The sequence below is a fragment of the Suncus etruscus genome, chromosome 14, assembly GCF_024139225.1.
Source record: "Suncus etruscus isolate mSunEtr1 chromosome 14, mSunEtr1.pri.cur, whole genome shotgun sequence".
Lineage (NCBI taxonomy): Eukaryota > Metazoa > Chordata > Mammalia > Eulipotyphla > Soricidae > Suncus > Suncus etruscus.
The window spans coordinates 68,140,458-68,166,172 of record NC_064861.1 but is presented as its reverse complement, the minus strand read 5'-3'; the positions used below and the strand labels follow the sequence as shown (position 1 = coordinate 68,166,172).

At 48.6% G+C, this 25,715-nt stretch overlaps 1 protein-coding gene and 1 non-coding gene across 2 annotated transcripts in view; one reads left to right on the top strand and one right to left on the bottom strand.

Moving 5' to 3' along the window:
* Positions 1-1,350: 1,350 nt before the first annotated feature.
* LOC126029050 (U6 spliceosomal RNA) lies at positions 1,351-1,457 on the bottom strand. Its single transcript, XR_007502708.1, has one exon. It is a non-coding gene; the product is annotated as a U6 spliceosomal RNA (small nuclear RNA).
* A 12,973-nt stretch (positions 1,458-14,430) lies between these two features.
* The window catches only part of FA2H (fatty acid 2-hydroxylase), a 50,036-nt gene continuing 38,751 nt past the window's right edge, over positions 14,431-25,715 (top strand). Inside the window, exon 1 of the mRNA XM_049786428.1 lies at positions 14,431-14,765. Within this exon, the coding sequence (XP_049642385.1) occupies positions 14,487-14,765 (279 nt within the window). The 5' untranslated portion in view covers positions 14,431-14,486. The remainder of the gene's footprint in view (positions 14,766-25,715) is intronic.

Below are 25,715 nucleotides of genomic sequence, written 5' to 3'. Positions count from 1 at the left end.
GAACATTGGTAGCAGGAAAGTTGCATTGGTGAAGGGCTATGTACATTCTATGCTGAAACCCAACTATTAACATTCCTGTAACCACAGTGCTTACATAAAAAATTTTTTGGGGGGTCACACCCGGCAGCGCTCCTGGCTCTATGCTCAGAAGTTGCCCCCGGCAGGCTTAGGGGACCATATGAGATGCTGGGATTCGAATCACCATCCTTCTGCATGTAAGGCAAATCTTATCTCCATACTATCTCTCTGGCCCCACATAAGAAAGTGCGGTTGGAAGGGGAATAAAGGTATTGGGTGGTGAGAGCTGAGTTGGAGGAGGTATGTTTGTGGGGAGCAGGAAGGGAGGTGGAAGATCTTAACCAGACCTGCCTGGGCACCTCAGGAGTTTAGGAAATGGCATTCATTCCCTGGCTTTGATATTGATATGGGGTGAGAGTGGGACCACCCATACACTGTGAGTAGTGTCCAAGCTCACTCTAGTATATGGGTATCACCAGAGACTGGATCGGTTTCTGGGGTTGAAGGGTGCTCTACAGTTGGAAAAGGGTCCTGGGGTTGGATGGGAGCCCTGGGTTGTTTTTTTTTTGTTTGTTTGTTTGTTTTTGGTTTTGGTTTTGGTTACACCCGGCAGTACTCAGGAGTTACTCCTGACTCTACACTCAGAAATCGCTCCTGGCCGGCTCCGGGAACCATATGGGATGCCGGGATTCGAACCACCGTCCTTCTGCATGCAAGGCAAATACCTTACCTCCATGCTATCTCTCCAGCCCCAGGAGCCCTGGGTTTGAATGGGAGTCCTGGGGAGAGAGCTGAGGGAAGGCTGGTGGGGGACACATGCAGAGAGCAGGTGAGCTCAGAGTTGCCCCTTCCCTTGCACTGCCTGGGCCCCCTACTCCCAGCCCAAGAAGCATCCAGCTTACTGCTAGGTTGAGTCTGGCAGGCTTCGGGGGACCCCAGGCTCCCCAGAATTTCCAGATGTGGACCCTGGGAAAGAAACCCTAAGGAAGACCCTGACACCAAGCAAATCCCCAAGGATTTCTAAAGTTAATTTTCACTATCTGGGGCTCCTCTAAGTCACCTGCAAACCCACAACATTTTCGGATTAGTTTTTCTTTTGTTCCTCCTCCCTTGGATCTCCCTAGCTGGAGGGTGTGTCACTGGGGTGCCACTCCCAATGATGTTGACCCACTGTGGCTGGGCCTATGGGCTGGGTGCATGGGGGCATCAGGGCCAGACCTGGCAGTGCTTGGGATGGGGATGGGGTAGAGGGAATATTTGGTGTGAGGAATCAAACTCAGGGCCTGGTGAATACAATCATCTCACAGCCCAAAACTATCGTGTGTTTTTTTTTTTAATATGAAATGCTTTACGAATTTGCGTGTCATCCTTGCGCAGGGGCCATGCTAATCTTCTCTGTATCGTTCCAATTTTAGTATATGTGCTGCCGAAGCAAGCACCCAAAACTATCATTTTTGAATATATATATTGTCTGCCTGCTGCTTTGCTTACATCTCTTTTGGGGGCTATATGCAGACACTCTGGGTTCATGTGTCCTTTTGGATCATTGCCCTGTTCTGGGTGTTCCTGGGTGTGGAGAAAGTGAGTGCTCCACTAAGCTAGAGAAAACGAGGTCACCAGTGCCCCTGAACTTTTGTTCAGCATGGATCACTACAGAGTTTCCCAAGTTTCTCACAACCCATCCTGTCACCCAGCCCAATGACTTAGCTGTTGGTCTCCGCACCCTTTAATAACTGGGGACCATGAACAGCAAGGACAAATAATGACTCAGAACTCCAAAAGCAGGTTCTTGTCTCCCAGAGAATTGGGCCTCTTACCCCCCTATTACTTTACCAATAGAAATGGAGGGCTGGATGAGCAGTTGACTTCTGCCAGCCCCAGTGCTGGGCATTGAGTAACATGCTGACCTGAGGAAAGGGTGAGGCCAGGACACTGTCTCTCCATCCTCAGAACAAACAAGCCTGTCCACAACCATTGACCTCACCTGTCCATCATTACAGCGCTGCCTACCAACCACAACCACAATCATAAGAGCCCTTCTCATGAGCTCTTCCTGAGCTGTTTAGGTAGTCGGGCCTGGGTCTCTTCACCTTTGTTCAACCCAGAAAGAAACCTACTCTCTTCTCTGTGATCCAAAGGTGCATGTCTGTTGACTGTCTCCTTTCGTTAACTGATGAGTTGATAAGCCAAGGTTTATCCTGACAAAAGACATGCCTTAAAATGGAATAAGATGCAGGCTTGTGCAGCAACATGCCTGAATTATAGAAAGATCATGCTGAGTGAGTCTGAGCAGACACCAGGGCTGTGTGCTATGGAGTGAGAGAGGCAGAATAGATCTCTGACTGCTGGGACAGAGGTGAGTGCTAATGACCCCAGGGTTTCCTGGAGGAGGATGTTTCCATTTGGGTTGAGGTGACACTTGCACCACATTGCATTGTGAAGGCAGCCAAAGCCACTAAATTGCCCCATTCAAAACGGCTAAAGTGATGGCTACCATGACATGGGAACTTTAATGCAATTGTAAAACAATGATAGGAACTGGGAGATATGATAGTGCTTAGAGCACTTGCCTAGTATGTCTATGAAACACCTTTTTGTGTGTCTGAAGCTGGATTAAATATAAAGCAATACAGACAACACGGCCAGCCTTTGAGCTGTTCCCAGGCTCATGGTACCAAAATTGTGAAACATGATTTAAACAGGAACATGATGCCTAGCTGTGCTCACCAGCTGTGTGGACTGAAGTCTTGGTTTTCCGCCTCCAGTGATAAGGCTAAGCCATAGTCTTAGTGTCCCTTGTGTTCCTCCTAACAAATTTCTAAAGTGAAAGAGGAGCAAGACAGAGAGATGATCAGCAGGGAGGGCACTTGCCTTGTACCCAGCTAACCTGGGTTCAATTCCTGGCATCTCATAGGGTCTCCTGAGTACTTCCAGGAGTAATTCCTGAGTAAAGACCCAGGAGTAATTATTGGGCCAAGAGCCAGCAGAGTCAAGAGTAATCTCTGAACATTGCTGGATGTGGACCCCACTCCCCCCAAAAATAAAAGAAAGAATAGAACTTCTACTTTCACATATCTTTAGATAAATATTGGGGTGCATTTATGTCAGGTAAGTTACTAAACATAACTTGAGTAAGATCTTAACTCATAAAACCTTGGTAGAGAGGCCGGAGAGATAGCATGGAGGTAAGGTGTTTGGGTCGGTGGTTCAAATCCCAGCGTCCCATTTGGTCCCCTGCGCCTGCCAGGAGCGATTTCTGAGCATAGAGCCAGGTATATCCCCTGAGCGCTGCTGGGTGTGACCCAAAAAACAAAAACAAAACAAAACAAGACAAAACAATAAATAAAACCTTGGTAGGTATTGCAATTAGTTTTCCAAAGAGACCCAAATTATTTCAAAATACATGAGAATTTCCATCTTCATATACCTATCACACTTGGTGTTCTTTTTTTTTTTTTTTTTTTTTTTTTGGGTCACATCCTGCAGTGCTCAGGAGCTTCTCCTGGCTCTATGCTCAGAAATGGCTCCTGGCAAGTGCAGGGGACCATATGGGATGCTGAAATTCGAATCACTGTCCTTCTGCATGAAAGACAAACTTCGTGCCTCCATGCTATCTCTTCAGCCCCACACTTGGTGTTCTTTTTTTTTTGTTTTTGTTTTTGTTTTTGTTTTTGGGCCACACCCGTTTGAAGCTCAGGGGTTACTCCTGGCTATGTGCTCAGAAATCGCCCCTGGCTTGGGGGGACCATATGGGACGCCGGGGGATCGAACCGCGGTCCTTCCTTGGCTAGCGCTTGCAAGGCAGACACCTTACCTCCAGCGCCACCTACCCTGCCCCACACTTGGTGTTCTTAATGCTTTAAAAATTAGATTTGATCTCTCTCTCGATCCTCTCTTGAACTGGAGGCTAGCTCTAGCCGGCATGAGGTTGGGGGAGACCCCATGTGGAAGGCCTTCTCCCTAACTTGGGTGCGCTGGGAGCCTTGATAGGCTCCCAGCCTTCCCCTCTTCTGCCCCTGGCCTCCAGGCCTTCTGGGGTGGCAGCCCAGGCAGCCAGAAATGGTTCGTCCCAACTTGGGGTGTGCTGAGATTTGCTCGGTTGCGCTAAGTTTGTCACTGGCAATTTCTGACCACTCTGCATATGGAAAACGGCTTGTATTAAGAGTATTCCTTATCTTTATGTTATGTTTTGCGTATCCAGAATGTCCATTTTGTATTCTGCCCTTTTCCACACCCCTTCAAAGCTCATTTTTACTCCTTAACTCTCTCACCCAAACATCACTAGCCCACATTACTCTTTTTTTTTTTTTTTGTGGTTTTTGGGTCACACCCGGCAGTGCTCAGGGGTTACTCCTGGCTCCATGCTCAGAAATTGCTCCTGGCAGGCACGGGGGACCATATGGGACGCTGGGATTCGAACCGATGACCTCTTGCATGAAAGGCAAACGCTTTACCTCCATGCTATCTCTCCAGCCCCCACATTACTCTTTTTAACTTCAGTATTGCACAATCCTAATCACAGACCTAAGCCGTGCATTGTGTGTAACAACCCTGAACTGTTTCAAAAGACATAAAATGGACACGTATGTCTTTAGAATATTTTGTTTTTCCCTGACAACTATAAGTCTTACTAAATATTCTCTTATACAATGACGATTCTAACCACTTTTCATCTTCCCTTTATGAGCTGTTCAACAAGGAATTTTGGTGAAAGAGTCCCCCAGTTTAATGCTTATGATTGAACCATGTCATGGGGATTATTGGAATTGTTCTTATGTCCCCCATATGCACCAATAACACCACGTGGCATTGCTCCTTTTTTGCATAGGCACATTAAAATGAGAAAATACTATACATACAAATAAGATCCTATCTAATAGAGATTGGAATACACAAATCTTGTAGTGCAAAGGGACCTTACACCCTGAACATTGACATAATGACCTGGCACAGGCCTCAGAAGAAAGGGCATTTTCCACTCACCCCTGAACCAGGGAAGCCATCCATGAAACATCCAGGTTTGTCTATAACATCACCTGGAAGCAATCCTCTACCACGGAAGACCCTACACTGCTCAGACATCGACCTGCTCAAAAGAGACTTCCCTTAACACTGAGAAGACTTAACAACAACGACCTGCTTACAGAATAGGGTTTCCTGCATTGCCCTTTAATGGTGAGGTGAAATGAGAAGATGCTCCACATCATGACTTCAATGTAGGATTTGCAGATTCCAGGATCTTTAATACAGAAACATGATACCAACAACAGAGATTGTGTGAAAAGTGTGTTGGCACTACGGACAATGTATTGGATTGGACGATAACTTGCCTGGATCCTAGAGTTGGTCTTATGCCAGGAAACTTCAGGGGTAGGATCTCTTTGTATTTAAGTCAGGGTTATTCCTTTCCATGTCTCTCATATTTTGGTGGGCCTATGCAAACAACAATTGCCACTCTAACACCGTTTTTACTGTGCTCCTTTGACTCTAATCCTTAAAAAAAACCCACTTAAAATTTGAGGTTAACTTAAGCTAATATGCATGTACATGGAAATGTAAAAAATACTATGCCTCTAATGTTTAAGGAGTTATGTAAGTTTTTTTTTTTTTTTGTTTTTGTTTTTGGGCCACACCCTGTGACGCTCAGGGGTTACTCCTGGCTATGCGCTCAGAAGTTGCTCCTGGCAACATATGGGGACCATATGGGACGCCGGGGGATCGAACCGCGGTCCGTCCTAGGCTAGCGCAGGCAAGGCAGGCACCTTACCTCCAGCGCCACCGCCCGGCCCCATGGAGTTATGTAAGTTTTATGGCTTTAGATTGTCTTGTGTGCTGTTAAGAAATATTATAATGTGTTACAATCTGGGGACTTGAGGGACAAAATAATTGTACATGGATTCTGTTTTATTTATCTTAATGTTCTTTGGCTGAAAGTTCAAAGTTAAGATATCAGCAAGGAGACTTCTTCTGAGAATTATGTTATGGGTGACTGTCCTTCCACTGTAACTTTACCTTGTCCTCTTTCTTTGCATCTTTGTTCTCATAATTCAAAATAAAAAAAATTTAAAAAAAAATTAAAAGCACAAAGAATTTTAAAAGAAATTAGGTTTGAGGGGCTGGAGAGATAGCATAGAGGTAGGGTGTTTGCCTTTCATGTAGAAGGGCGGTGGTTTGAATTCCAGCATCCTATATGGTGCCCCAAGCCTGCCAGGAGTGATTTCTGAGCAGGGTGTGACCCAAAAACTAAAAAAAAAAAAATCAGGTTTGAGGGGCCAGAGAAATAGCACAGTGGTAGGGCGTTTGCCTTGCAAGCAGCCAATCCAGGACGGATGGCAGTTTGAATTCGGGCATCCCATATAGTCCCCCGAGCCTGCCAGGAGTAACACCTGAACATCGCTGGATGTAACCCTCTTCCAAATAAGGTTTGAGTTTTTGTGGAGGGGGTCTTTGGTCTACAACTGGTGGCACTCAGGACTTACTCTGCATTCAGAAATAACTTCTAGGGGCCGAAATGGTAAGGTGTTCGCCTTGCACGCAGCTGACCTACGATGGACTGAGATTTGATCCCTGGGCGTCCTATATGGTCCCCCAAGCCAGGAGTGATTTCTGAGCGCATAGCCAGGAGTAACCCTTGAGCATCACAGGGTGTGACACTCCCCCCCCTAAAATAAACCTCCTAGTGAGCTTGGTGGACATATGGGGTGCAGGGGATTGAACACATATCAGTCATGTGCAACACAAGCACCCCACCCACTCTAACTCCCCCAAAATAGGATTTGGTATTTGTTTGGGGACCACACCCAGCAGTAATCAGGGCTTACTCCTGTGATAGGGATCACGCCTGGTGGACTCCAGGGACCATATGTTGTGCTGGAGAGCTAACCTTGAACTGCCTTGTACAAGGTGAGCATCTTACCCCTGTGCTATCACTGGCCCAGCTTTGTGCCAAACATTTATTTATTTATTTATTTATTTATTTATTTATTTATTTATTTATTTATTTATTTATTTAGGAAATGGTGTTGTAGGATTTGAGATCTCAATGTGTTTCATAAACCTGGACCTTGTTAGGTTCACAAACTCCCTCTATGTTGTAAAATATTCTTACACTTCTCTAAGTAGCATTTTATAGCATTTTATAGATCTTATAGATTCCTATCTTCTGTTCAAAATTTTTTTATCACATTTTATGCTACTTGACACAGATACATTAAATTTTTCATATTTCAGTCATTTACTGCTAATAACCAAGACAGTTGATGTTTTGGTAGTTTGACCTTAGATGCTGTGAACCTGCTAAATTCACTTCTTAGTTCTTGGTGTTATAAGTCCAAAATCATGCCAGCAAGTCATGTTTTTTTGTTTGTTTGTTTTGTTTTGTTTTGTTTTGGGTTTTGGGCTAAACCTGGGGTTTCTCCTGGTTATGCACTCAGAAATCTCTCCTGCCTTGGGGGACCATATGGGATGTCCGGGGATCGAACTGTGGGTAGTCCTAGGTCAGCCGCGTGCAAGGCAAATGCCCTACTTCTGTGTCACCACTCGGCCCCTGCAAGTAGTTATTTTTAAATTTTCATCTCTGCTTTTTTTCCTTTTTTTTTTTTGGTTTTTGTGTCATACCCGGCAGTGCTCAGGGGTCACTTCTGGCTCTACACTCAGGAATCTCCCCTGGCAGGCACAGGGAACCACATAGGATGCTGGGACTCGAACCATCAACCTTCTGCATGCAAGGCAAATGCCTACTTCCATGCTATCTCTCTGGCCCCAGCTTTTTTTTTTTTTTAATACATACGTTTGCCTTATACTACAGAATATGACTTCCAATACAAGATGGAATGTGTAGAGAAGAGTGAACATTCTTTGTCTGGTCCCAGACTTAGAACAAAGAATTTCCATCTGTCTTTTATGGAGGTGAAAAATAGAAGTGGGGCCGGAGAGATAGCACGGAGGTAAAGCATTTGCCTTGCATGCAGACGGACGATGGTTTGAATCCCGGCATCCCATATGGTCCCCCGAGCCTGCCAGGAGCAATTTCTGAGTGTAGAACCAGGAGTAGCCCCTGAGCGCTGCCAGGTGTGACCCAAAATCCAAAAAAGAAAAGAAAAGAAAAGAAAAGAAGTGCAGGTATTTTAGTGGCTTAGCAAATGTATTGAGTTAATTGTATTAAGTTTTTGCTTAATAACTTACAGGGTAATTTTGCATGCAGCTGATCCAGGCTGGATCTCGGTTTGATCCCCAGAATCTCATATGGTCCTCCAAGCCAGGAGCAATTTCTGAGCGCATAGCCAGGAGTAACCCCTGAGAATCACCAGGTGTGGCCCAAAAACCAAATATATATACACATATATATATTATTAAGAATCTTAAGTATGTAATTTTTTATTTATTTATTTATTTTTTTTAGTTTTTGGGTCACACCTGGCAGCGCTCAGGGGTTACTCCTGGCTGTCTGCTCAGAAATAGCTCCTGGCAGGCATGGGGGACCATATAGGACACTGGGATTCGAACCAACCACCTTTGGTCCTGGACTGGCTGCTTGCAAGGCAAACGCCACTATGCTATCTCTCCGGGCCCAAGAATTTTAAGTATGGGCTGGAACAATAATACAGCAGGTAGGATGCATGTGGCCAACATAGGTTCAATTTCCAGCACCTTATATGATCCTGAGCTTGCCAGTAGTAATCTCTGAGTGTAGAATCAGAATTAAGCCCTGAGTACTGCTGGGTATGGTCCAGAAATGAACAAAACAAACCAAAAAATTTAAATAGCAAAATAATTATCTCCAGAACATTTATAACATCCTGGAGCTTGTTCTATTCAGTACATACAAAGCTATCTCATTATCTCAAATGACTGTATAGTACTTTGCTGGCCAAAAAAATCAGCATTTTTTAACTGTTTCCCCTAATGTTGAGTAATGTGGTTGCTTCTATTCTATAAGTAATGTTGCAACTAATTACCAGATACATTTTTATACAGTATGACAGAAAGATCGGATCTCTAGAAATGAAATAACTGGAGCAAGAAAGCTAAGAGACAGCTTTAAGCAGTGAAGGGCACTCCTGGAATGCTCCAAATTCAATCCCGTGTACTTCCTAGAATCACAAGCATTGTGAGGTCTGACTCCCACAGCATAGCCCTGGGAAAATGTAGTCCATGCCCCTAAAAAAAAATGTGTAGCCATTCTGAGTAATGGCTCAGGAGCTGGAGCAATAGCACAGTGGTAGGGCATTTGCCTTGCATGTTGCTGATCAAGAACCGACCTGGGTTCAATCCCCAGCAGCCCAGATGGTCTCCCAAGCCTGCCAGGAGTGATTTCTGAGCACAGAGCCAGGAGTACTCCCTGAGCGATGCCAGGGGTAGCCAAAAACAAACAAAAACAACTGAGTAATGGCTAAAATGTTCACTCAGTCTCAGATGGGGACTTTAGAACAATGGTGAAAAGTCTCAATTTCTGCAGAGGTGTCCCACAGTCTCAGGAACCAGGAACCAGGCAGCACCCAAGAACACCTCTGAGTGATTGAGCATAGGTAGGAGGACATGTGGAACAGAGTAGGTGTATGAAAGTGGGATGAGGGTTACTTGAAAAGAGTACTACTACCAAGTGACCTAAGACCCCAGCACCTGCAGAGAGGACCCACAGACTCAACCCACAGACTATCCCCATGGGTGAGCCATGGGGGCCTGGGAGGGAGAAACACCAGGCCCACTCCTGACTGAAAGTTGTGGGGGGCTAAGTGGTAGTACAGCGGTAGGGCATTTGCCTTGCACACTGCAGACCTAGGACGGACCCAGGTTCGATCCCCAGCATCTCGTATGGTCCCCTGAGCCTGCCAGTTGCAATATCTGAGCAAAGAGCCAGGAGTAACCCCTCAGGCTTGTTCGATGTGACCCAAAAAACAAAACAAAACAAGTTTGTGGGATTGGCCTGACTCTGAAACATCTAGGTCAGGCCTCTTGCTCCAGCTGGGCTGGGAACAGATGTGATGCCCAGTCTCAAGATTGATTCCAAAAAAGCACCTTTTCCCAAGAGGCCCCCCAAACACTTAGTGATATAGTTGACAGCAAGTAAATTGCCTTTCATACAACTAACTCCCACCACCACATATGGTCCCCTGAGCCCCTTGGGAGTAAGCCTGAGCACAGCTTGTTGTAGCCCAAAACCTAAAGAGGAAAAAAGTATATTTCTGATTCAGTATTTACCATATTTAGAATTAATACCCTAAGTCCATGATTTTTTTTAAAAAAAAGTCTTAGACATTTTAAAATCATTCTCCATTTTGATCATCTGGCCTCATTGACAACACGAATTCTGTTTTGTTTGTTTGTTTTTTGGTTTTTTTTTTGGGGGGGGTTGGGTTTTGGGTCACACCCAGCAGCGCTCAGAGGTTAACTCCTGACTCTACGCTCAGAAATTGCTCCTGGTGGGGCCGGGCGGTGGCGCTAAAGGTAAGGTGCCTGCCTTGCCTGCACTAGCCTAGGACGGACCGTGGTTCGATCCCCCGGTGTCCCATATGGTCCCCCAAGCCAGGAGCAACTTCTGAGCACATAGCCAGGAGTAACCCCTGAGCATTACCGGGTGTGGCCCAAAAAAAAAAATTGCTCCTGGCACGCTCGGGGGACCATATGGGATGCTAGGATTCAAACCACCGACCTTCTACATGCAAGGCAAATGCCCTACCTCCATGCTATCTCTCTGCCTCACGAATTCTGTTTTTTTTTTTTTTTTAATTATTATTTCCAGATGCTCTGTGCTTTGTGGTCATGCAAAGCAAGCGCCTTAACCCCTGTGTGATATATCTAGCCCTCAGGAAAAGGTTATTCATAAAAACAGGTTGATGGGGTCGGAGATGGGGTTGGGAGAAGGACCCTGAGATGATAGTACAGCTGGTAGGGTGTTTGCTTGGCACGTGACTGAGCTAGATTTCAAGCTTCCCACATCCCATATAGTCCCCGAAGGCTGTCAAAAATGATTTCCGAGTGTAGAGCCAGGAGTAATTCCTGAGCATCCATGGGTGTGGCCTCCGCATGTGCCAGCGGCCTTTTGGCCTGGCCTAGGGTGGGGGGCCCGGACCTGGGTCACCCGACCCCCCTTTCCCCCTTTCCTCCGGATCTCCAGGTGGGTTTCTGGGAGGAGCTGATGGGGCACCCTGGGTTTTCCCCACTCCCAGGCCGGGTCTGGGGACCGGCCTAGGTTGGGCTTAAATCCCTGTCCTTCGGGCTTGGGAGGGTCTCTCTCCCTTCCTGGAGCAGGATTTTTAGCAGCACGGGCGGGCAGCTGGCAGACCTCCGCATGTGCCAGCGGCCTTTTGGCCTGGCCTAGGGTGGGGGGCCCGGACCTGGGTCACCCGACCCCCCTTTCCCTCTTTCCTCCGGATCTCCAGGTGGGTTTCTGGGAGGAGCTGATGGGGCACCCTGGGTTTACCCCACTCCCAGGCCGGCTCCAGAGGTTGGCTTAGGGGATGGCGTTTGATCTGGGGGGTGGCAGATAATTGCTCAGCTATACTCAGGCTGTCACTGGCAATTTCATACCAGTCTACATTTTGAAACCCCCGCGCGATCATATGCTCCCCCCAACCATCAGTACCCCAGATTTACCCTTCTTAACTTCAGTAACACACAGCTTTAATCTCTGACCAAAGACATACAGTAGATCTTCCAAATCCCAGAACTATTTAGAAGGACACAAATCGAACACATATTGAACACATATATCTTTTGAATATTTTATGATTATTTTCTTTAACTGCTGTAACTCTCTATATATTCTTCTACCATGATATTTCTATCCACTTTTCATCTTGTCTTTTCTTTGTAAGCTGTTTAGTAAGGATTGTTGGTGGAACTGTCCCTCAGTTTGATGCCTATGATTGAACTATGTCATGGAAATTGCTGGTCTTGTTCCTATTGCTTCCAGATGCACCAATAACGCTTCATGGCATTGATCCTTGTTTGCATAGACACATTAAAATGGGAAAACACTATATATACAGATTAGTTATTATCTAATAAATCTCATTACAATGTACCTTACACCCTGAATATTGATATAATGACCTGGCACAGGCCTCAGATGAATGGGCATTCTCCATTCACGCTGGAACCAGGCAAGCTATCTACGAAACATCCAAGGTCTTTTATAGCAACAGTTGGAAGCAGTCCTCTACCAGGAAAGACACCACCAAGGGTGTGACATCAACCTCCTTAAAAAACACTTCCGTTTATACTGAGAAGATGTGACAACAACAATGACCTGTGAGAAGACATGACAACAACAATGACCTGCTCTACAGGACATGGTTCTCTCTATTGCCCCTTAAGTGTGAGGTGAAACGAGAGGATGCTCTGCACCATCCTGACTGCAATATGGGATATGCAGACTCCAGGATCTTTAATACAGAAGCATGATACCAACAACAGAGACTATGTGAGGAATGGAGGTGTATTGCCACTACAGACGATGACTTGAATTGGACAAACTAGTTTGCCTGGAGCCTAGAGTCAGTCCTGTGCCAGGAAACTTCAGGGGTAGGGTCTCCATGTATTTAGACCATAATTTGTCTTTCCATGTCCCTTATGTTTTGGTGGGCCTATGCAAACAAATGCCACTTTAATATCGTTTTTTACTATGTTCCCTTGACTCCAATCCTTAAGAAAAACAACCCATTAAAACTTTTGAGGTTAACTTAAACTAGTAAGCATGTGCATGGAACTAGATAAATGTACTTTGCCCTCAATGTTTAAAGAGTTACATAAGTCTAATATCTTTAGATTATATGGTGTGCTGCTAAGAAACAATATGTACTACAACTGGGGATTTGAGGGACAAAGTAATTGTATTGTACATGGGTTCAGTTTTGTTTTTCTTAATGCTCTTTGGCTGAAAGTTCAAGGCTGGGATATCATCGATGGGACTACTGATAATCCTGTTTATGGGCTTCCACTGTAACTTTACCCTGTCCTCTTTCTTTGCATCTTTGTTGTCATAATTAAAATAATAAAAACAAATAATTAAAAAAAATGATTTCCGAGTGTAGAGCCAGGAGTAATTCCTGAGCATCCATGGGTGTGGCCCAATAAAATAAAACAAACAAAATAGGCGCTCAATCCACAGGCCGTGGTTTGCCAATTGGCAGAATTGACATCTAAGTGGTCAGAGAAATAGTACAGTGGGTAGGCACACTTGCCTTGCAGGTAACTAACCAGGATTGGATCCTCAGCACCCCGTATAGTCCACCCACAGCCGGCCAGGAGTAGTCCCTGAGCACTGTCAGCTGTGGTCCCCTCCTCCCCCACCCCCCAAAAATAGCAAATGATTATCTTAGGCATTTTGAAATGTTTAATCCGGTGGCACTGAGTACCCACTCCTGGTGGGCGAAATGGCATGGTTGTTCACCAATATCCCATTAGATGGGGTCTCAAACTCGCGGCCCTCTGTACATTTTGTGGCCCTGCCCTAGAGGAATCTTTGTTTTGTTTTGTTTTGTTTTGTTTTGTTTTAGTTGTTTGGGTCACACACCCCAATGTTCAAGGCTTACTACTGACTTTGCACGCAAGGATCACCCCGACTTTGCCTCCTGCGGCCCCCAGGTAAATTGAGTTTGAGACCCCTGCAAGGTCTCTGGGTTAGTCCTCGAGGACCCCTCAAGCTTCCCCGCCCCGCGCCCCCTTTTTCCTGGAGCCTGCAGTGGACCAAGAAACGGGCAAGTGTCGGGGCCGGAGAGATAGCATGGAGGTTTGCCTTGCATGCAGAAGGTCAGTGGTTTGAACCCCGGCATCCCATATGGTCCCCCTAGCCTGCCAGGGGCGATTTCTGAGCGTAGAGCCAGGAGGAACCCGTGAGCGCAGCCGGCTGTGACCCAAAAATAAAACAACAACAACAACAAAAAAAGAAAGAAAAGGGGGCAAGTGTCAGCCTAACTGCAGTCGCTTGCAGACTTCTGAGCCAGTGTGCATGAAGCAGCTGGGACGGGGCTGGGTATAGGAGGAACTGTCCCAAGGGCCACGGGTGCCAAACTGGGGCCACCAAGCCGATAGATGATGGCTCGGGACCTCGGCTCCGTGCTACCCGCGCTTCCTTCCCTTCCCTTCCCGTCCCTCCCCTTCCCTTGCCTTCCTTGCCTTGCCTTGCCCGGAGGCAGGCGCCGGGCCACACCTGGAAAGCGCGCGCGCCACCGGCCCGGGCCCACCTGGCCGGCGGCTCGCGCGGCGTGGTCAGCTGGGCCCCGGGTGTCCGGAGCCGCGCGCCGGCCAATGGAGAAGGGGCCCGGGACTCGGCCGCGTCCGGCGCGGGCCAATGGGAGCGCGGCATGCAAATGAGCAGGTGCGGCGGCGGCCCCGCGCTCAAGGCGTTAGCGGCGGCCGCCGCGGGGATATCAGAGGCGCGCTGGGCGGCCGCCGAGCACACGCCCGCCTGCCAGCCCGCCGGCCCCGGAGCTGCGAGCCCCCCGCTGTCCGCGTCCCGACCCGCCATGGCCTCCGCTCCGCCCCCCGCCGCCGCCGCCGCCCGCTTCTCCCCCGCCGACGTCCAGCGGCGCCTGGCGGCGGGCGCCTGCTGGGTTCGCTGCGGTGCGCGGCTCTACGACCTCTCCGACTTCGTGCGGCAGCACCCGGGGGGCGAACAGCTGCTGCGGGCGCGGGCCGGCCAGGACGTGCGCGCCGACCTCGACGGGCCCCCGCACCGCCACTCGGACAATGCCCGCCGCTGGCTCGAGCAGTACTACGTGGGCGAGCTGCAAGGAGACCCCCAGGTATGGTGTCCCCCCTCCCCAGCTCCCAGTTCCTCTTCCCTGGACCCTCTTCTTCCTCCCCAGTTCTTTCCCCCCTTTTTCCCTTCGTCCGATTGTTCTTTCTGGAGTCTCTGCCATCTGACAGCTGCAAGCTATGGCATCACCCCGTAGCCCTCAATTCACCCCTGTCCCAGTCTTGTCCTTCCTGTTGATCCCACTGGGCTCCCTGACTTTGCAACCGCTCTGCGCCTCTTCCCCCTTCTCCACCCCTTCCCCAGAAGGCAGGACCTGTCACTCTGCTAGGGGAGCTCGACTTTCTTGCCTCCCCCACCCCAACTTGCACTTTGTCCCAGGGCTCCCCTGATTTTCGGGGAGCTATGTAGAGGGCTCTGCTCGCCCTTGCTCGCCCAGATTTTCCCGCTGATCCTTGTCTTTTGGTGCTGGTTTGGATGTGAGAGGATGGAGGAGTTCTGCCTGAAGAAGGGGTGAATTCTGTAAACGCACCCCCAAGTTTAAACCTCTAAGTGACCCTGGTGCAGGCGTTGGCTTTCGCTCCGTTCTAGGAAACTGAATGCCAAGAGCCTCGATAGTTTGTCCAAGGTCAGAGCTAGCTACTCAGGGGGGCAGCCAAGTGCATCGGACTCCAAAATCGATCGTCTCCAGTTCAGTATCCTTGGGGGCGGACGGTCTCCCTCTGTCCCCTGGGATTCCCGGCGATCTCAGACCCAGAGTCTGAGGAGTTCCTCTCCTTCCTCCTTCCCGGACTGGCTGTGAGATCGAGGAACCGGGGTGGGGGGCACAGGGGAGGGCGTCCTCTTTTTCGGCGAAACTCTCCTGAGCTCCTGGCTTCCAGCTCCTGCTTGCAAAAACCGGCCCCAACAAATGCCTTTTAACGCAGGGGATGGAAAGGGCGCCTGCTTCTGCCAGATCTGGGGGATTTCTGCCCAATTCTCTGTCATGATTTCTCTTCATCACTGGGGTCCTTGATGATGGGGACAAGAGCAGAACCTTCTTCATGGAGACAGCAGCCTGAGGACAGGACACCATGGTGACCTGCCTCTGTTCTGTTCCTTGGTTCAGTTACCCTTGTAGCATGGGAAGAACATTCCAGATGAAGGGACACGGGCTTGAGAGGTTCCAACGGGCAGGGTGGTTGGCATGGTGACAGAAATTAGACCCGTGTGGACAGAGGCTGGTGACCAGAGACCAGAGATCCGCCGAGACCATAGGAACAGGTTCTGGGGCAGGAAAACAAACTTGGGACTTGATTCCAAGAACTGCGGGAAGCCAGGCCCAGGGCTGGGGCAGGGGTGTGTATGTATGAAATATGTGTTTGGGGGTGTACCTGGTCTCCATCACCTAGTGAAGTCTGGTCCATGGCTTGTACTGGGGGTAGAGTGTTGTGCCAGAGGGGCTTACGGTGAAGAATTTAGAAGCACTCAGAAATTAGGAGCACTAAGAGGTCAGCACTCAGCATTCTGGCGTGGGAGCTGTTGTTGTCGGGCTATTGGGTGGGACCAGAGGGTTAGTCAGTAATAACCAGTGCTCAGGGCAGACAGAGGGAGACTGAGATGGGAAAAATAGCACCTCCTGGACTCACTAGGCTCCAATGCTGGATGGCAATTGTGTGCTCAAAGCGGGAGTGCCCAGGTGTGGCCGCCCCTGCCTTCCACAGTCCTCCCTCAACCTTGCACCAAGAGGTTTTCATCTGGCTTTGCTTTCCCTTTCCGGATCCTTGGGGAGGACTCAGAATATCGAGACCAGGGCCCGAGGAGATAGCACAGCGGTGTTTGCCTTGCAAGCAGCCGATCCAGGACCAAAGGTGGTTGGTTCGAATCCCGGTGTCCCATATGGCCCTCCGTGCCTGCCAGGAGCTATTTCTGAGCAGACAGCCAGGAGTAACCCCTGAGCACTGCCGGGTGTGGCCCAAAAACCAAAAAAAAAAAAAAAAGAATATCGAGACCAAATTCATTCCTGTCCATCACACTCACTGTTTCCCCAGGAGCCTCGTGTGGCCTATGACAGGGCTCCAACTTAAGGATAAGAGGTGGGGGGAGGACTCAGAAATGAAGAATACACCTGCAAGCCCAGGTCCCACACTGCCCAGCACTGTATTGCCACAGCTGCCTGTTTGTTTCCTTCCTCAATTTCTCCCCAGAAATAGGCAGAGATGTCTTTTTTGTTTGGGACCAGCACCCAGCAGGGTCACTCCTGGCTCCACACTCAGAAATAGATCCTGGCAGGCTCTGGGGACCATATGGGATGCCAGGATTCAAACCGCTGACCTTCTGCACACAAGGCTTTTGCCTTATCTCCATGTTATCTCTCCATCTCCTGCTCCCTACTTATCTCCTGCTGCTGGACTAGGGGTGGTGATTGCCCAAGAAGGGTAGAGTGGCCTGGTGTGGTGGGCAGAGGGGGGAGACTGGGTGGAATGAGACAGCCTCATGCAGGGCAGTGGGGGGAGGTAGGAAGTAGCCTAGAACTCTTTTGAGGTTCCCAGGGGTCTCCCCTGTTCCCCACTTTGCCACACCACCCCTGTGTACACACACACACCCACATCCACATATGCACAAAACAAGCCAAACTTGTTTTCACCGATGTGCTGCATGCGCAAGACAAGGCCTCCCATGGCAGTGGCCATGGGCCCGTGGACACCGAGTGAGGCCAAAGCCCTAGTGCCCCTCCAGCTGGGCTCCCATTCCTGAACACTAGCCAAAGCCCTTATCGAGAAACAGGAAGAAAAATCTGTGCTCAGGAATGACCCCTGGCAATGTGGTGCCAGGATTCAAACTGGGTTTGTGGGGTGCAAGGCAGGAGCCTTAGGGTCTATGTCCTCTCTCTCTCTCACACATTGCTCCCAAAACTCCTCCCAAGGTCATACACACCTTGTTCTCTGGGAAACTGCCAGGGCTGTGTCCCATTAGCACCTCCCCAGCCCCCCTTAAACGATTATATTTCACTAAACTCAGGTTTTATTTTGCCATTTACTCACCAGCGACATCCCAGATGGAGCATCACTTTTACATAAATGTAGAACTATTAAAATAAAAACACTACCGGGTCCCAAGTGATAACACAACAGGGAAGGCATTTGCCTTGCATCCGGCCAATCCAGCTTTTATCCTCGGCATCCCATATGGTTTCCTGAGCACTGCCAAGAGTAATTCCTGAGTACAGAGCCAGGAGTGACCTCCGAGCATCGCTGAGGTTGACCCCCCAAAAAATCACTGCTCTCCCACTCCCTAAATAATGAAATCTCAACTAGGGAACATTTACAGCTTCCCAGGATATTCTGAGGGGGTCACAGGTGGAAATCACATGTTGGGGGGGTACAGAATAAGACTGGGGGGTAAGCCAGGGGGTTGCTGGAAGGAAGTGAGAGTGGATAGAGGTCATGGTTGGGGAAATGCTGAGAAAGGCTTCTGTAAATTGTCTTCATCACAGCTCTGGATCAAGGTGTATGTGATCCTGGGCAGGTGGGACCCTGGTATGTATGTATATCCACACACCCCACCCAGTGGAGTAAATACTATGGTGTGGAAACCTCTCGGGGTAGCCTAGAGAGGGAAGTGTCCTGTGCCCCACCCCGGAACATTTTCCTGAAATTGCCTGTCAATAAGCATGAGCTTGTGCCCGAGAGAGAAAGGAGGGGGCACAGGACCCAAGGCTTTTGTATTGCACCCTACCCCAATTCGAATCCTGGCACCACATGTGGTTCCCTGAGCACCCCCAGTGGTCACTCCTGAGCACAAATTCAGGAACAGCCCTTGAGTACCAATGAGTGAGTCCCTGAATCACCCCCACAAACTGCATAAGTGTATCTGCCCAGTGAAGCCATTTTCCACATTTCATCTTTTTTTGTTTGTTTTGTTTTGGGTTACACCCGGCAGTGCTCAGGGGTTACACCTGGCTCTACATTCAGAAATCACTCCTGGCAGGCTCGGGGGACCATATGGGATGCTGGGATTAGAACCACCATCCTTCTGCATGCCCTACCTCCATGCTATCTCTCCAGCCCCTCACATTTCATCATTTTGTCCAGAATTTCCCTTCTCCCCAGGTCTGCTGCCCAGAGGGAGGTACCTAGAAAAAGATGGCTCACACCCACAGATCTCACACCCACAAATCTCACACCTACAGATCCTGAGGGACTCTCCATGGCCCTGGATAATAGCCCCTTTGTCTTCATAAAATCTTGGAGAAGATCAAGCCTTGGCCAACTGGGAGTAAGGCCCAATATCTGAATGTGTGGGGGTACTACTTTCTCACCCCCACAGAGCTCATCTGTCTTCAAGGTACTGAGAAGTTCACACATTCTGCCATGTGTGGTTCTCCCAAGCTCTGGGTTCTGGCTTTTAGGAGCACTAGAGTTGATGACTAGGACAACAGGGAGATGATCTTAGTATAGAAATAAATACTCAGCATTCCCACATCATCACTGAAGCATCTTGAACATAGCCCAGCTTGGGAAACCAGGGCCAGAGAAAAAAATGTGCAGCAGGCCGAAGCACATGCTTTGCATGCAGGCGGCCCCAGGTTAGGTGCCCAGCCCCCAGATGGTACCCCTTGACACAGAGCCAGGAGTGACCCCTGAGCATCACTAGGTGTGACTTTGAAGCAAAACCAAATAAGTAAATGCAAACAGCTTCAAATCTGAGAACTCCATGAGCTGAGAGCTCAGGTGAAATGTAGGGCTGGTACCATGGCCTACTACTGGCAGAGCAATCACAGAGGTGAGGAGTTGGCTAAACAGGAGGGACTGAGCTGGCTCAGCTTCCAAGAGAGTTTACGGGGGTTGGAAAGGAACAGCCTGGCCTGTCTGCAGCCACCTACAACCTTGTATGTTTCACAGAACACCCAGTTCTGGTCATGGTACCAGGTGAGTTTTGTTTTGTTTTGGGGCCACACCTGATAGTGCTTCAGCACTTACTTCTGGCTCCACACTCAGAGGTCATTCCTGGTGGGGCTCAAAGTACCATATGGGGTGCTGGGGATCAAATCTGGGTCTGCAAAAATAAAACAAAACAAAAAATTGGGGCCAAAGAGAGCACAGCGGTAGGGCATTTGCCTTGCAAGCAGCTGATCCAGGACAGACAGTATCCCATATGGTCACCTGAGACTGCCAGGAGCAACTTCTGAGCACAGAGCCAGGAGTAACCCCTGAGCACTGCTGATATGACCCAAAAACAAACAAACAACCACAACAAAAATCTGGGTCTTCCCTGTGCAAGGTAGACCTGTTGTCCTATCTCTCCAGCTGGCCAATTTTAACCCAGAGGTGAACTTAAGAGCCAATGACAGAATTCGTCCCTTGTGTCCATATGACAGTGCGATCAGCCCAGGTTCTAGGGGGCTTCTTAGTATCTTTCCAGAATTCAGTGAATGAAGTGGCTTCCAGACCTAAAATTGGGGGAAGATCAACAATGAGGAACAGGGCCCAGAGAGATAGCACAGCAGTGTTTGCCTTGCAAGCAGCTGATCCAGGACCAAAGGTGGTTGGTTCGAATCCCGGTGTCCCATATGGTCCCCTGTGCCTGCCAGGAGCTATTTCTGAGCAGACAGCCAGGAGTAACCCCTGAGCAGCGCCAGGTGTGGCCCAAAAACAAACAAAAAAAAAATGAGGAACAGCTTGGGGGTGGAGGAAAAGCGGTAAATAAAAAGAAATCACTAGAATCCCGGAAACAAGCCAGAGCGGCCAACCATGGCAACATTCCCAAGAAAGAAGTTGCTGGAGCACTGGCTGGGGGACAGTAAATTGCCTGTCATCTTCCACTCTCTCCACCTGCTGTTGTTGCCAGACACACTTGATAGGTTGCCCCTTCCCTCTGAAACCCACTGGGCATACCTTGGCTGACTTACTTGGTCAATTCCCTAACGCCCTACCTCAGCCCTGCCCCTGAGCTGCGGGGTGCTCTGCCTTGTCCACTTTCCATCTGCATTCATTCCCATCTGCTGCCCAACCCAATCATCCCTGTCCACCCCCAGCTTCATTACTCAGGTCAGCAGTCATGACTGAGAAGGCAGAGCACATCATCCTGAAAGTTCCAAGAGACGCTTGGTTTCTCTCGCCTTTTTTCCCCTGTTTCTAGAAGCAGAATTCTTTTTTTTTTCCCCAGAATTCTTTATTCCTGGGCTGAGGGTCCAGCCCATGCTGTTCTCAACCAGGATGCCACTACTTCATTTAGAAGCTCCCCTGTTTCACTTCTGAGTGTAGGGACAACCGCAGTAAGCCACAGGGTGACTTGCTGGTCCTCTGGGGAAGCTTCACTTTCTGGGCCACAGGGTGGGAGAAGAAAATACTGCCCATGGCAATCAAAGCTAAAGCCAAGAAAGGCAAATCAGTGAGGGGACCCGGAAACTGGAGGATGGGAGGTCTGTCATTTAGGAGGTCCTGCAGGCATGGCTTGGATATCTGGCCAGAAACATGAAAAGGAGAGATAGTCACACACATATACACACATAGAAATCTTTATACACAGGGGAAATAGCTGATGCTTGGTTGTTGCCTGTCTTCTCCTTATTAATAGAAACATGTATGTATATTCCTGGCCAGTCTGTCCCAGAAATTCCATATCAGCATGAGAAGGCAGCTTCCCTCTCAGGGTCTGGTGAGAACCCCAAGTATTGAGACACAGACATGGGAGAGGACTGCATTAAGGACCCTGTCTCTTGGGCCCCAACCCCAGTAGTTTCTTCTCTGTCTTTTTTTGCTGACTTCTCTGGCTCCTTATTTCCCAGAAAAGTGCTTAGATGGAGCTGCACAGTGTCAACTCTGTTGGAACCTTCCTTCTGGATTTTGTGATGGCTGACATTTCTGTGTGTGTGTGTGTGTGTGTGTGTGTCTGTGTGTCTGTGTGTGTCTGTGTGTGTGTGTCAGTGTGTTTCCGAGGACTGAGCCCCAAGAAATCAGATTGTCAGATTGTGACTCTGCTCTGAAATGCCACCAGTCCCATGTCCTTGTCCTGTGTCAGGAGCCTGCAACAGCCTAGAGAAGAGATTGAAATGACTGAAGCCTAGGGAACTGCTGGGGGGTGGTGGTGATGTAGAGTGTCTTGATCCTCAAGACCCCTTCAGTCTTCCAGCCAGCTCTTCACTGCTCCCTGCTTTAGCTAGAAACCCTATATCCCCTCATTGCAGCAGGCAGTGCCCTCCCCATAATGCCTCCTATCCGCCTATTGCCATGAGGCTGTCAACAGCAGATTCCCAAGTCCCATGGCACATCCTCAATTTCTATCCAGCTCAGACACCTCCACCTCTCCTTACCTACCCATCCAGAACTGGTGTTTCCTTGGTCCCATTCACTAGGGCAGTGGTCGGCAAGCATGGCGAGCCACATGCAGCTCTTTACACTTTTGAATGCAGCTCTTCTGTGTGCTGGGAGGCCACTCTAGGAGTCAGGACTCTGCTCCCAGCCTGTCAGTTCGCACTCTGTGTACAGCCCCAGCGGCCGGCTCCACACAGCTCTGATCAGAACCAAGGACAATGTTCACATTAGTGTTTGTGACTTTGTCAGTCATTTTTTAGGATGTAATTTTCTCTACATTGTAAGGCAAATTTTACAGAATTTAACATTATCGATAAATAATATCATTCTAAAGTTTTTGGTTTATTAGTTGTGTTATTTGTATCCTCCCAACCTATGTAGATACTTGTATGCAGAATATTCTCGATAAAAACCTATTGAAACTAAAAACAGTGTACCATCCTATGTATTTTTGGTTTTAAAAATGTGGCTCTCGGGGCCGGGAAGGTGGCGCTAGAGGTAAGGTGTCTGCCTTGCAAGCGCTAGCAAGGTTCAATCCCCCAGCGTCCCATATGGTCCCCCCAAGCCAGGGGCGATTTCTGAGCGAATAGCCAGGAGTAACCCCTGAGCGTCAAATGGGTGTGGCCCAAAAACAAAAAAAAATGTGGCTCTCAGAATAACTTTCAATCGTGGTTTTGGTGAGATTTGGCTCAGTTGAAAAAGGTTAAAAAAAAGAAAAAAAAAAGGTTGTCCACCACTGTACTAGGGTAACTTGGCCACCTCATCCTCACCACACACCTTCTTTCTCTCCATCTCTTGTCATGAGGTCATAATGCTGGTTGGAGTATACCCATGTCGCTCATTGCAGTGCCTACTGAGGTTCGCTCCCAGGAGTTGGGGTGCAACCCAACTGTAGTATACCAGTGATTACAACACCTGTTTCTGCACTCGGGGTCTCCAACAGCAGAGCTACTCATTGGAACCCATATGGAATGCTGAGTTCTCTTTCTGTAGCCCAAGAGTTTCTTTATGTTTTTGTTCCTGAGTTGTGTTTCACTCTCACACGCAAAGACAGAACGACATTTTCCTAACGTCTCCATGCATAGCATAAAACCCTCGAGAGCCATCCTTGTGGCAGATAGCAGAATTTTATCATTTTAAAACCTATAAACTGACTAATGTTGCATTGAAGATATATCATTTTTTTTTATTTCTTTTTAGTGGTGCTGGTGGTCATTCTTGGTGGTGCTCAGGGAATCATGTAATACTGAGGATCAAACCTGGGGCTCCTGCATGCAAAGCCTATGCTCCAGTCCTGTGAGCATCCTCCCGGCCCAAGTCTATTGAGGTTTCCTTCCTTCCTTCCTACCTTCCTTCCTTCATTCGTTCCTTCCTTCCTTCCTTCCTTCCTTCCCTCCTTATTTTCTTCCCACCTTCCTTCTTTCCTTCTTTCCTTCCTTCCCTCCTTCCTTCTTTTCTTTTATCCTTCCTTTCTTCCCTCCTCTCCTTCCTTCTTTCCTTTCTTCATTCCTTTCTTTTCTCCTTCCTTCCTTCCTTCTTTCTATCCTTCCTTCTCTCCTTTTTTTCTCCTTTTCTTCCCCCCTTCTCCCCTTCCTTCTTTCCCTCCCTCCTTCCTTCTCTCCTTCCTTCCTTCCCTCCCTCCCTCCTTCCTTCTCCCCTTCCTTCTTTCCCTCCCTCCTTCCTTCTCTCCTTTCTTCTTTCCCTCCCTCCCTCCCTTCTTTCTTCTCTCCTTTTCTTTTCCTCCCTGCCTTCTTCCCTCCCTCCCTTCCTCTATTCCTTCCTCCTTTCTTTCCTTTCTTTTATTTTGAGGATCAAGTCCAGGTTCTCATACATACTCTACCACATGTTCTATCACTGAACTACATTTCTGTTTCTTTATTGTACCTTCTAACAAGAGTATGTAAGGCTAAAAAGTTCCCCTTTGATCAGTCAAGTGTTCTCTCTCTCTCTCTCTCTCTCTCTCTCTCTCTCTCTCTCTCTCTCTCTCTCTCATTTTAGGCCACATCCAAATGAGGGCTTTATCTTGGTTCTGTGTTCAGGGACTGTATATGGTGCTGGAATGAGCCTGGGTCAGTGCATGCAGAGCTCACACCTTACTTCCCTGCTGCACCCTCTCTCCAGCTCCTTCTCTTTTCATGGTCTCATCCTTTGATAAGTTTTCCTTGGCAGTTTTCAACGTTAACTGGCCTCATTTGCCAGCTCTTTCTTTGGTGATAAAATTGTGAGTCACTTTTCTCTCACCTTCATTGGCTTCATGACATTCTCTATATCTTAAATTTTCCATTTCACTTTGCAAACATTCTCCACTGCTGGGCAGTGAGTGCAATGGCTGGAAGACCTAGAGAGGCCAGAGTCAGCGTCAGGCCACCAGCTAAGTTAACTCTGCAGGGATGAAGATAAAAAGTGTGTGGATACAGCTGGCCCTAGTGTCATCCCCAGCACCACATGGGCCCGAGATTTGCTGGCTTCAGTCCTCCAGCCCCCACCCCCAAGCACCATCATGATGTTCTGTGTAATCCCTGAATCCTTAGGCCCTTGCATTGAACCTCCAGCCCAGTTGCCTGAGAATCAGTTGCCTGAAGACCTCCAGTTGTCCTCAGCACTGCTTAGGAGCCCTGGAAAAGAAAAGAAAATGTGGGTAGGGTCTGGAGCAATAGCACAGCTGGGAAGGTGTTTGCCTTACACGTGGCTGACTGGGTTTGGTCCCCAGCATCTCTTATGGTACCTTGAGCACTACCAGGAATGACCCCTGAGTGCTGCTGAGTGTGGTTCCCCCCACCAAAAAAAAAAAAAAAAACTAAAATAAAAAGTAAACTGTTGGGCCCTATAGAACTGGTAGGCACCTTCAGCTGATGTGGAGATCATGATTCCCCAGGATTGGCTCCTGTGATTCTACCTGAACAAGGTAAGCAGAGCTATGGCCCATGTCACCAATGAGAAGTTGAGGGCTTTGGGGGGCCTGGGAGTGCTCCAGGTACCTGGGTTTCCTCTGTTGTAGGGATCCATTTAGGCAGATGCTTCATCCCAGGGGAGCAAACACTTTCTTTTCAGCCCTAAATGGCACCAATGCATCGGGGGTTCACCTCAGAAGCTTCTGATGGATTGAATCTGTCTTACCTGAACATGAGGGTCATTTTAAAATCATCTTTTTGGGGGCCAGAGTAATAGCAGAGCAGGTAGAGAGTTTACCTTCAACGCAGCTGACCTGGTTCCATCACTGACATCTCATATGGTCCCTCAGCACCACCAGGAGTGATTCCTGAGCTCAAAGCCAAGAGTAACCTCTGAGTACCTCTGGTGTGGCCCCAAAACAAACAAAATAAATCATCTTTTCATGATCTATTGTCAGCAAATGTTGAGCTTACATGCCTACATTTTTTTTTTTTTTTTTTTGGTTTTTGGGCCACACCCGGCAGTGCTCAGGGGTTACTCCTGGCTGTCTGCTCAGAAATAGCTCCTGGCAGGCACGGGGGACCATATGGGACACCGGGATTCGAACCAACCACCTATGGTCCTGGATCGGCTGCTTGCAAGGCAAACGCCACTCTGCTATCTCTCCGGGCCCTACATGCCTACATTTTTAAATTTATTTGTTTGTTTGTTTCTAGGCCACACCCAGCAGTGCTCAGGGGTTACTCCTGGTTCTGTGCTTAGGGGTCATTCCTGATGGTGCTCAGGGGACCATATAGGATGTCAGGATGGAA